General features: G+C 47.6%; 1 protein-coding gene across 2 annotated transcripts in view; it reads right to left on the reverse strand.

Annotated features, from left to right (window-relative positions):
* Nucleotides 1–12853, reverse strand: part of LOC118770194 (FERM domain-containing protein 4A-like) — a 165560-nt gene that overhangs the window by 21247 nt on the left and 131460 nt on the right. Inside the window, exons 7-11 of one of the 2 annotated variants that reach the window (XM_036517720.1) lie at nucleotides 12017–12039; nucleotides 7281–7364; nucleotides 5616–5681; nucleotides 5131–5188; nucleotides 4289–4375 (exon numbers count right to left, since the gene is read on the reverse strand). In XM_036517720.1, coding sequence (XP_036373613.1) covers nucleotides 4289–4375; nucleotides 5131–5188; nucleotides 5616–5681; nucleotides 7281–7364; nucleotides 12017–12039 — 318 coding nt within the window. Of the gene's footprint in view, nucleotides 1–4288; nucleotides 4376–5130; nucleotides 5189–5615; nucleotides 5682–7280; nucleotides 7365–12016; nucleotides 12040–12853 lie in introns of those variants that run through there. The other variant, XM_036517719.1, reaches the window with a different exon arrangement.

Raw genomic sequence — 12853 nt, forward strand, 5'->3', positions numbered from 1 at the left:
CAGATGGAATTAACCAGTTGGTATGCTTCAACATCCAGTTCTTGTATTCAGCCCTGACTGTGTCTCATGTAAGAAGAATAAGAATAAGAATAAGAAATACTTTATTAATCCCGAAGGAAATTTGAGTGTCACAACTGCACCGTCCGGCACACATCAAAAACAACAAAAGAATAAATTGAATAAAATAGAGAGGTATAAAATACAACAAATAGAAAGGTGCGTACACACAAATGCACACCAGTATTTATATATATGCACTCGGTCTACTGAAACAGACATGGGTTTAGCCTTCCTCTGTTGATTGAAACATCTGCTGATGACAATAAAGAACCTTGTGCCTGTGTCTAATTAAGATAAGCTGGCCAGGGAGAAAGGAACAGAAGCGGCCCACTGGCCCTGCCTATATACCAGAAATGAGTGGTTTGCTTGTGAAACAATGGCCTGGATGCATATCTGCACGTACGTCCCCCCTACAAGACGCTTCATTAATTTAACCACAAACCCAAAGAAAACAGGAGTAGAAATATCTCTCTCGGGTGGAGTCTTGTGAACTTCTTACATGGATTATAGTTTCCCTTCAGTTTCATATGCTGCGGTGACCGCCTGAGGAACAGCATCTTATAAAAGAGTGCATTTTGATTTATACCTCTTCTATAACTACCACTTGGTCGTTAAAGCTCATCCCTAAATGTGATGGAAGGTATGCATTAGAGTGAGACAGGATAGAGTTCGCACACACAATGGTTACCATGGCAGTAAATATGGGATATTCCGCGATGTATGCGGCCGTTAACCTCAGCTCTCCCGCGGTTCGCTGGATGGCCGGATCAAAGAGGAGGCTGGGAGCTGTAAATTTGGATCTGGCACATCAGTGAACTCAGCCTCGCTAAGCAGGACCAGCTGAGAGGTGGAGTCCCCTCCGCTGCTGTTTGCCATTGAGCAGACTGAGACTGAGATCACAGCTTTTACACCTACTAACACATGGAGCTGTACTTCCCATCTCTCAAACACACATCCCACGGCTGTGGTGCAGGGAGACTGAGACACAGCTTTTCAGATAATGACAAAGGAGCTGGAATACGCATCTTAAAGCTGATTTCTAGTGAGGCTACACAAAGAAGCTAAGACCCTGGGAGAAAATACAAATCCCAACCTGCAGACCGATCTACAAAATTGCAGGATTAAAAACCTCATGTCGTCTGTTTGATGACTGAGACCTGAGGTTTGGGGCAGGGGTCGGGACGAAAATTAGATGATTTTTTTTTTTTTAAATGAAGGGGCCACAGAGGAGTCATGCCCTGGGCACCGGTTCGGACCTCTAACCACCCGTCATTAAATAATCAGCCCCCACTTAAACGCTCTGCCTCCCCTGCCCTGCCCCTGGTGACGCAACCCAATTACCTAAAAACCCTCCCGACTGCAGGATCTACCCCAGCCCGCCGGAATTCGAGTCACGAAACGGCGGCGAGGCGGGCCCCGCGCTGGAATGTCCTCATTAGCGGGGCGACGCGAAAACGGTTCGCAAGCGTGCGGGAGGCTTTGCTTTCTCCCCTGCGCGGGCTTTTGGCAGCCAGAGACACAAACATCCGACTCAAACTGCTGCAACGCTTTATTTCTCCCCGCAGAGCGGCTATAAATCCTGGAATCTCGACTAAATGATGCCATGTGTAAAACACATGGAAGAACTTGGAACGCGCCACGAACGCAAGAAATTAACGTGAGTGGGCTTCTGTGTTTGATCCCCCCGCTACTGTCCGAAACGTTTTATACGTTAGGAGTTAACATTCCCGTACAGGCGTACACTGCAGCAGAAATGACTGCTGCCTCTATAGACCTTGCCTGAATAGGCACTGCATTAAAGAGCTTCTAGTAAAATGAGTACAGTCTGAGCCAAATGGCCAACAGCAGTTGTAAAAAACAAAATCTGCTGAAAATGAAAATCTGCTCCAAAGTGCTGACTAATATGACAGGAGCACAGTGTGAGAGGCCGCATTCATCCGGATGGCCGGTGAGTCCACGCCGCCTGCCGCCACCCGTAAATAAGCTCTGTCGTGCCAGACTGTGGAATGCCATTCTTTCTGGGCCTGACAGCTCACTAGCTCATCCCTTGACATCCTCTGTTGTCCTCAACATTCCAGCCCTTGAGTAAACAGTTCAAACTTCCTTTGATTTAAAGGAATCAGTCTCTGGTCTAAGAGACCAGGAGTCTTCGAAAAGGAAAGGTTCAAAACTCTCCTCCTCTGTTTTAGTGAGCCTAGTGTATTGGTTCCTCAACCCTAGAATTTTACCTTTGGCCTGAATAATAGTTTTGAGCCTGGGGGATGGGGGGAAGGCGGCAGCTCAGAGCCATTGCAGCAGCAAGTTCTATTACAAGAACCTTTGTAGTGGAGCCCTTCTCAAAATAACCCCAATTGTTTCTCTTTACGCTTTGTCTGATTCGATATTGCTTTGATTGCTATTTATGGAACAATCTGGCTGGTAAGACCGTGAAAACATTTTTCCAGAACATGATCTCTTTGTGGAGACTATTCGGGAACAGTCATGGTGGGGGGTCCGGGGGGTTATGAGGGCAGTGGGTGGGGTAGGGAGCGTAAAGTACACAGCTGAAATGGTACCAAACTTGGGCTTGTTTAACCAAGATTCAAAGCGTAATCTCTCCTCATGCACACGGCTCCCCTCTTTGAAGTTTCTATCCGTGAATTTCAGGCAGAGCATCAGTCAGCCGTGGCTTTCTATAGAGGTCACCACCGCAATTAAGGCGGAAAAGTGCTGACGAGTGAGTCGCCGCGGCGATGCATCTTCCCCATCCTCTGCTCCACCGGCCAGGAAATGACCCTTCAGTCCCTGTGCTTTATGAGAGAACGGCCATTGGGAGAGTAGTCACAGAGGATGCGAGAGAGGGGGCTTTCTCTCCGCCTGTCCCCAGCTGTTGGCCCTCACACAGAAAGACGTAATGGAGAGAAACTACCAAAAGGGGCTCAGCCCGACTAAACGGCGACTCTCTGACCAGCCGCTGACAGGCCATTAAAGTGGCCAATCATGCTGTAACACATTAGACAAAATCATTACAGCAATCACCTTTTACTCTGCAGTCGCCCTGTATTCGTTTCAGAGCTTCCACTGCGGTACTTCCACACTCCGACTTGTGTTACATTATCCTGCTTTTGACTGGTCCCTTGCTGTGATGAGGGGGTGGGGTGGGGTTTTCTTTGTAAAGGTCACCTCTGTACTGGCCTGCCTCACATTAACACAGTCAGAGATCAGGGATGTTAACAGCTCCGCTGTGGAGGCAGTGAACAGCATCCTGCTGGCTGCTGTACTTCCCTGTAGAAGGTCACTCCTGCTGCGTGCGACATGCTGTGACTACTCCATCACTTCAAAACATGGGACAGACCAATGCGGCCACTGCACCCTTTATATAAGCACCGATACACTGCAGAAACGACTGCCCGTTTCTACCATCCTCCTTCTGGCAGAGAAGCAAGGCAACAAAATGAAAATGAAAAACCTGGCAAAGCAATAATAGTTACAACATTAATGCCATCCACCCGTACTGTAATCACACTGTAACAAAACCATTCAAGGCAATAAGCTAACTGCTTGTATTTAAAACTGCACAAGCTGAACTTGCAACTTTTGTACTGAGGACCACAAAAATGTTAAGTGAAGCCTCTCTTCAGCCTACACACGTAGCCAGGGTCCACTGTGGTCTCTTGCCACAACAAGACAACAATGCAACTTCAACGTTCCTGGAAAGACTGGTGTCAGTGGGTCAGGGTCAATCGGAGGCCAATTGACACTATAGCCCTTCGGACTGACGTAGTGTGTCACTTTTGCGAGGGGACGGAAGGAGTGTGTCGGGGCTGTTAAAGCCATACACAAACAGCTCCTGTTTTACAGGAGCCCCTGGGGTGAAAGGTTACGGCCTACAGCAGCCCTCGGAACAACAGGGGCAGTCTGACCAGGGACTGTGAGTGGTGTCACCACAGACCGGAGTGGGCATTCTTTCACCAACGCACATTTTACAAGGAGTGCTGTGTCACTGCTGTTCAGTGGCATACTGACAACTGCTCAATTGTGTGGGTTTCCTGTGTATTTATAACAACGGGTGGACCTGCTATATTAACGGATGTTAAGATGTTATCTTAAGATGCCAAAAAAGGCTACTTATGGAGTGCAGCATCATGCATAAACACCAGAATCTTTAAATTAAATGTGTGGTATGAGGCAGTGCACAGCAACAGTTTAAGAACTGTACAATGAGAACTCCAAAGCCTCTTTCTCTTACCTTTCTAGGCTTCACTTTGTCTTGGTGGTCGTACTGAAAGATCCCCTTGTAGCTCAGCCCCAGCCACCACGGAATGCCTTGCTTGTCCTGTTCCAACACAGCAGTGAAACATTTATTAGAGGAAGCGCTGAGGCATTGTGGGATACGCTATCATGCGCTCCCAACAGCTGCGGATGGATCAATCGGAGGCTGCTCTGCGTCATTAACCGTCACAGCTAAGGATGGGCTGCATTCATGGGCCTCTCTGGTCCTGCTTGAAAGATGGGCAACAATGTGAGGTAGCGGTTAAGGAACTAGGCTTTGAACCAGAAGCTTGTAGGTTAACTTCCCATGTGGGCCACTGCGTCCCTGAACAATAATTATATACAAGAATAACATGTATAAGCACCGGAAGTTGCCCTGGACAAGGGTGTGTACAAGGAAAATTATTCAACAGACAAAAACACAAACAGGACTGAGATTTTTCCCAAAGAAAAAGCTGGCATCAGAGAGATGCTGCTGAAAAGTGCGGTGAGAACCTTGTGTTCTTTCGCAATTTAGATTTATGTGAATTATTTTCCATCTGTAGCGGTGATTTATCACATTTTGTTTTCGCAACAGAGCAATCTCTTGTATTGACGCAGATACTTAGCAGCCTTATGCTAATCAAGAGCGACTTATCTAAGATACTGTCTGTGACCACGGCAGCCCGAAGTTAATTAATATCAGTTGCTGCCCTTGAAGGTGTTCTATAATACACTGTTGATTTTTATTCAGCACAGCTCAGAAACTTGTGTCTTGACTGTGCCCAGTGAGAAAACAAGTTTAAACATTATCTTCAGATCAATAATTTTAAGACCCACCTTCACAGCATAGTAATGGACTCCATATGTGGGCAGGGACTCCACTATGCTCATGTAACTGTGGAGGAGAGGAAACGGAGACACATGGATCACACTTGGAAGTGCGCACTCAGCACTGACAGGCACACTTTGCTAATGTCTTCAACGTCACGCACACTTACAGCACTCAGAAAAACATGAGCAGCACTCCTTTCACACATGAAATAGTAAAAAAAAAACGTCTCACTGGCTTTGGTCACTGTGTATCATTGAATTATATCAACATTTTTTTTTAATGGAGTGCAATGAAAATGAACCCTGAGGAAAGTGTCTGGTAGGACACACCAAATCAATGATCATTAGAAGGGTATTTTACAGAAGTAATGTCTAACCTATGTGTCTTCCAGGAAACACAGAGAATGAACATCCTGGTTCTCTCTATGAGAGCAGCAAATGACAGAAGACAAGTGGAGACACATAGGTGTTGGTGTTTTCTTCTTACTTACTTGACAATGGCCTGGCCCCTGGACTGACCACTGAGCTTCTTATAGTGCTCAATTACCCGGTCCTCGCTGAGACAAAAACCAAGCAAAGCGTTAGTTAGACACAAGCCATACTGAAGAAAAACAGAGCCCACCAGTTCACACCAGGACCCCCCAGTCTCTTGGGGTTTAGGTCTGACTCAGGGTGTGAGTAACGCAGAGAAGCAGATATGGACTTGAGACATGACAGGAATTAACTGAGAGCGAGACAGATCTCTGATGACCCATCTAGTTCAGGGCAGGGATTGTCCTTCTCGACATTATAAAATGCAGGGTGGGCCGCTACAGGATTACAGGGCGACTTAATACTGGAGATAAGCAGTGATGCGGGCATGAATCGGCAATCTCAGGCCAGAGGTCAGCGCTGAGAGAATCCGCTTCAGATGAGTAAGAGGGTTCTGACTTCTCTGGGCGTATGATGAGCGTCTGGAACCAGTCAGTGAGGACATCAGAGAGGGTTCACTAAGCGGATGTGCTTTGATTGACTGAAAGGAAGTCGGCCCACAGAGGGAGTTACAAACGATACCCTGAAGAGGACGGCTCCCCTCCAAGGAGCAGCAGAGCCTGCAGCCGCTGTGGGTCCAGAGTCACCCGCCCAGCAGCTGTGTGGATTACATAGCACGGCTGTCTCAATGGGAGGATGGAAGCCTAATGCACTCACAATTAATCTACAGACTTTCAGGGGAAGTGTACTCAAGTTGGGCAGCAGTGTAGCATAGTGGTTAAGGAGCAGGTCTCGTAACCGAAAGGTGGCCAGTTCAATTCCCCACTGGGGCACTGGTGCTGTACCCTTGGGCAAGGTACTTAACCTACAATTGCTTCAGTAAATATCCAGCTGTATACATGGATAACATTGTGAAAAAAACACAACTGATGTAAGCCTCTTTGCATAAGAGCATCTGCTAAATGTAATGTAAAGTTTACAGCTCTACAGCTCTGACACGGGTGAGATCGTGCACTTGCAGGGAGCCGGCAGAGCCGGGCCTGCAGCAGCAGGAGGAGAGAGGAAGTTTCCATCTGGATCATTGGCTGTGGGATTCCCCCCCTCTGCCAGCGCCGGCCCAGATCACACAGCTGTGAAGCCCTGCTAGAATATGCAGAGTTTCATCCATTATTCATCCCACCCGCGGAGCGATACCAGCGCGTGTGTCATCCAGCCACACTGCGGGTCGCGCTCCGCTGCTTCCAGGGCCCTGGCCTCTGAGGCGAGAGTGGAGTGTGCGCCGATTCCTAATAATAGCATTAAAAATGATGTTTGCGTTTAAAATGAGGTCACGACACAACTGGGTGCTATCTGTTGTTCACGTGTGCTCTTATTTTGAGAGTTTATAATGTAAATGCAGGCTTGGCTTGCAACTGGCAGACCAGAACCTGAGTGACCAGCACTGTGCTCTTTATTCAAACTGACCCTGTTCTTCATACAACCCAGGTGGTTCTATTTATTCAGACCTATTCCTGTGCTCATTATTCAAACCAATGCTGTGCTCTCCATCCAGTCTGTGTGGGGCTGTGTTCTTTATGCAGGCTGTAAGGGGCTGTGCTGTTTACTCAGGCTGTGCGGAGCTGTACTCTTTATTTAGGTCGTATGGGGCTGAGCTCTTTACTCAGGGCTCTTTGTGCGGGACTCACCAATAGGCCAGAGAGGGGTGCTCCTTCAGCGCCTGGGTCGGCAGAGCTGGCAGCTTCTTCAGGTCCGCCCTCGCGACCTCATCACTGATGAGGAAATAATGAACAAGGGAAAAACATTACAAAAAAAATTACAACCACAACATCCAATGGGCCCCAACCCTGCCTGGCTGGCTCCTGCAATACCACATCTGCTCTCCGGCCATACAATCCAAATGCAGCCAGTGTGCATTTTAATTTTGTTTATATGGCAACAAGTTAAATGAATCAGACCTTGCACTCTACTGGTCCACAGCACTGGACTGTGGTCAGTCAGACCGAATTATACATGGTCTCTCTGTACCAAAGGGACGATCTGTGGTCAGTTATGGTGGTGAGGAGGGGGAGTGTATCTGGTTCCTATGTGGAGCTGGTTGTCATAGTGAAAGTGTGGAACAGATGTGTCCTCTATCTTTACTGGGCAACCGCCGGAGGGGGAGAGAAGACTCAGAAACTCAGTCCATAAGTCAGTCCAGTCCTCATCACTGACCCCCCCCCCCCCCCCCCCCGGACTCCCTAGAGACCTCACACACACAGCCCCCACTACATGCCACACAGGACAGCTTCCATTACACTGGGGGGCTGGTGGGGGGGGGCGTCAGCGGAAACCACAGGGTCGTGGCACATTCCAGACCTATGTGGGACTACTATTACAGTAACTCTGCCTGCTTATTTATCCTTCTCTTTCTGGAGGAAGGGCAGCTGTAGGTCACTCCTGTGTTTCCTTTTTCCAGCAATGACAATGATTACGCTTCTCATAGCACTGACACACCTTACTCGTTTAGCTGTAACGAGGAAAGAACCTCATGTTCAACCTCATTTTTCATTTTTTGCCAGTAGGTCAGTAAGAATCTGTTTTCTGATTATCTTGGGAAAAGAACACTGATGGCTAACAATGGCAATGGCTAACTAGCGAGCTACAGTCCAAGTCCTGGACTCTTCATCCAGTGCAAGGAGACTGTCTGTTATATATACTTTAGGCAGGGTTATTCTAATCAATTTATTATTGTGTTTGCTGGTCTCATGGTATAACGATCTGAGTGTAGGAGTTCTTTGAGTGTCCTGTGATCACAGAGGGAATGAGTGATCAATGAGAGACTTTGTGGAATTCAGGACCATAGTTCATGGCTCTCCATCCTACAGAACCAATGTTACCATTTCTCTGGTTCAGATACCTATGAAGAGGCTTCATTTGAGGCAAAACTGACAAATAAATAAATAAAAAAAATCCCAATATAAAAAACAGTCCCACAAAATAAAATGACAACTGCTGAATACTTTGACATTCAAATACACATTAATAGTTGTGAAAGGCTGATACACATCCACAACCTCAGAAGAAAAACCTCAAGACACTAATGGTGTGGTTTCTTGTGTAAGTTGTGGGTAGCACAGAACCAGACATCATTCCAGGAATCCTGGGAAGGGAGGTTCGAGAAAAATAAACACAGAAAACGGATAAGCGTTGAGAATGGATGAATGAAATGACACAGAGACGTAAAAAAAAAAACGAAAGTTGGAAACAGCCTTGTGTCTTTGTGAGCTCGACACATGACCTGCCTATACTGCATAAACGGAAGGTCCTGAATGAGTAAAATGAATCCAGAGGCAGGAATACAAGGGAAAGGAGGAGGATGTATGACAGCTTTGTGAAATCTGCATCCCACTACAACATGCAGTGAGGCTTAAATAGGAGGCCAAGCCTCTGCTCTGGCACTGTTTTTTTGGGTACGGCATGTCTTGTTCCTCCCTGGGCCTGAAGGCCTTTCACACTGACTCAGGAGCACCGGAAGGCGGAACACATGTTCTCTCTCTGTCCTTCGTGAACAGCCCTAATGAAGCTGGGAATGCTGCATGTGATTTCTGAGTTGTGTCCCAGCTCAGGCCTGGGGAATACATGGAGAGCAATGGGCAGCCAGCTGCACCTGCAGGATCTTACCCATCATGCTCTTTGCTCAACTGCTTTGACAGGGATTCCAGCTTCAGTTAAGGAGAAATGCACATTGCTGTGAATGACTGGTATGTCATTTTAAGCAAAAATAAAGCAAGTAAAGCAGGACAATGTTTCTCAAATGAATACTGACAGAGTCCAGAGGTGTAACACCTGGGTATCATGTTCAATTCTTAGTAACAACGTTGAGACGTTGCCTTTTCGATCACCCAAAGAAAAGAAATGGGGAACTAAATGGTGCTTTATTGCACAAGCTTCCACTAAGAATCACACAGCTGTTTTAGCGATTGGCTGTCAGGGTGGGGCATAATCATTAAAACACACACCCAAGCACACACACAAATACAAACGCTTACGTACGCATGCACACACGCACGCGCACACACAGATGTAACACCACCTGGTGGTTTATGGGAATTGGCTGGGTGCCCCTGTGTCACAGTCGCAGGCAGCTAGCCCCCAGCATAAATAAATGATGTGTATGAGCGAGTGTGAGTGAGTTTTCCAGGCAGGCCATAAATCAGCGTGTCCTCTTAGTGAATTCAGAGGGTGGGAACACTCAACAGGCCTCATGTGCTCCAATTACTGGAACAGAGAAACAAAATCAATAACCGGCCTGGAAAAGAAGTCCTGTCCAATCAAACTGAATATGGAGATAGAGAGCCAGATACATACACCTGAAAATACATCATGGTCTCATGTGATCATGAAAATGTGTCATTTACATGTGCCATTTTCCATGAACCTGGACATGTAGAGATCGCTTTAAACAGAAGTAGATGAATGGAACAAGGAGCAATTAAAACTCCTATCCATTTCATGGCTTCGTTTCAGTAATTAAAACAAACCAAAACTTAACAAGTCAGCAACGACAGCAGTAAAATTGTGACAAAATAAGATACATCTAACGATCAGATAATAATTTACACTCTCAATAAATAACCTGATTATTGAATATAACATATTTGTACACCATACAAGTCTGACATCAGTTTGACTCTGCATCATGTGACAATCAAGATACCTTCTGAATGGAATGGAACACATCAGTTATGATAACATCAGCTACAGATGCAGAAGATCTTATGATCAAAGTCATTTTCATGTCCAATAACAGAAATGCTTATTTATAAAGGCCATGAGGGTACAGATAAGCTGTGCCCACTTTAGCTGCTGAAGGGGCTAAACTGTGTCAGTGCGTCAGAATGCGGTACTGATGTGCTTAGCAGTGAGCCTGACAGAGGCTCACACCATGGGAGCTGATTATATACAGCTGACAGCACATGAGCCAGTCCAGGAGAATGTGCTCCCCCACCCCCACTCCTAAAGGGTGCTGGGACCGCGGTGGTGGCTAAGAGGAACCACCGCGTGAACGACTTCCTCCCTCATCCCCAGCGGGACAGCTGCAAAGGCTGCAGGCCCAGAAAGTATGCGGAGTCACAGTCTGCGCTGGAGTTAAGGAGCTGGGCTTGAAAACAGGAGGCTGCATGTTTGAATCCAGGGGGAAGTACTGTTGTGTCCTCAGGCAATGCACTTAACGTAAAGTCATTCACCAAATATCCAGCAAATTAAGAAGAATATGCATGGAGTACAATGTGTGTGAGCAAAGACATAATAAATGTTGCTTTGCTGACTGCTGCAACAATGTTCATCTGTATTGATAGGTCCTGGAAACTGCTGTCCCAAAGAGAGCATGTTCGATGTACAGAGAATAACCACAGTTCATAGCTCTGCGGTGCTTCAGCATCAACGAGGAGCAAACTAAGGTGTCTGTATCAATTAAAGTCACAACATGCATGGAGCTGAGGGAGTTTATATGAAGGGGACAGAACAGGGCCAGAATTACTGTCATCACAGAGAGGGAGTGAAAAGAAGAGAGATAGAAGGAGAGGGGGAGAAAGGGAGAAGCAGAGATGGAGAAACAAAAAGAGAGAGAAGGAAGGAGAAGGCAGAAAGAGAAAGCATAAGAGAAAGACAAAAAGAAAGAGAGAGAGAGAGAAAGAAAGACAGAGAGAGAGAGACAGAAAGAGATAGAGAGCCAGAAAGAGAGTGACAGAGAGAGAGAGTGAGAGAGAGAGAGAGAGAGAGAGAGAGAGAGAGCCAGAGAGAGAGCGACAGAGAGAGTGAGAGAGAGAGAGAGAGAGGGAGAGGCAGAGAGCGCAGTGTTTTATTGGACTCCCAGCGCAGCGCGGTAGTGGCAGTGTGTAAGGTTACAGTGTGTTTACTCGCCGCATTCCTCCCCACGCTCCGCGCTCCCCGCCCCCCTTCATTCATCCCCGCCGCCTCTCCGGCCCAACGCACTCCCGCACCGCGGGAAAGCTCTGGCGCTCGTGCCCGGGCCGCCGAGCGGGGGGACTATTCCTGGGCGAGGGTCTGACGCATGCAGGGGGTCGTGCCGGTTCACACCGAGGCTCGCTCTTACATCACCCTCTGACTTTCCACTGCCGCGCATCACCACACAGAAACTGTGAAAGTGTTTTCCAGACGGGGGCTGAATTAAGGACCTACTTCCCCTCATGAGCGTTGGATTTCAGATAAAGGGACACAGATGCAAGTGCAAACGAATGGAAACGCATTATGAATGGAAGTGCTTTTTTAGGCGGGGGGGGGGGGCATATTCTTCTGTGTTGGTGCGTTTTTACTATACTAACAGAATACATACTACACAAAAACTCTTCCATTAAGAGGCTGGGGAAGGACAAATTGACAACAGGCATCAAAAGTAAAGAGAAGGAAAAAATGTGCTCACCTGGTGAAGTCACCTTTTGCCTCCTATATTGAGAGAGAGAGAAGGGGGAGAGGAAATGATTAGACACATTTATGAGTGAGATAAGCCAGTGGAGGGTACGGCTGCATCCTGCTTCCTGCCGATCGGTAGACGGGGGCATTAATCAAGGTAAGCTGTGGTATGCAATGCCGTGAGGCCCCACGCCGAACGTTGGGAAACCCGATCCCTCCCAGCTGGAGGAAACCCCGCCCCCCCCCAGGGTCTTTAACCAAAGACACCCAATCTCCCAGCACCTGCATGCTGCGGTGCACAAACGACCCCCCCCCCCCCCCAGAACGGGCCGGCACAGAGGCTTCGATACCCCGCCGCGCTGTAACTCTGCCACCTTGACCGTGTGACACACCCCGCGAAGCTTCGCCCCAGCCTGTTTTCTCTTGTTCAGAGGACCCCGTGTCCCAGTTAGAGGCCCTCTCTCTCCTATAGGACCCCTCCGTCCTGTTCAGAGGCCCTCTCTCTCTCCTGTTCGTGCAGCTTCCGTCTCACATTCTCTCTCCTATCGTCCCCATCTGGACAGAGGACAGCAGTGACACACACCTCCGAGGGCCACGAAACAGCAAAAAAAAAAATTCGACTGGAAACATAGCCCTGTTTACAGGAACAGCGGTTTCGTTTTCAGGATGAGCAGAGGTAGCCAAGGGGGATGTGTTGCTTCTGAGATCATGCACTATAAATAACACCCTACTGGCAAAACAAAGCATTTTAACAAAGGAGGAAGAGGAGGCAGACGCATTCGTAATGACTGCCGCGAAGACCTCGCTTCCTGTACAGACAGACTCTTGTCTGTGATTCAGTATCGCT

The sequence above is a fragment of the Megalops cyprinoides genome, chromosome 23 (assembly GCF_013368585.1).
Source record: "Megalops cyprinoides isolate fMegCyp1 chromosome 23, fMegCyp1.pri, whole genome shotgun sequence".
In the NCBI taxonomy this organism is placed as follows: domain Eukaryota; kingdom Metazoa; phylum Chordata; class Actinopteri; order Elopiformes; family Megalopidae; genus Megalops; species Megalops cyprinoides.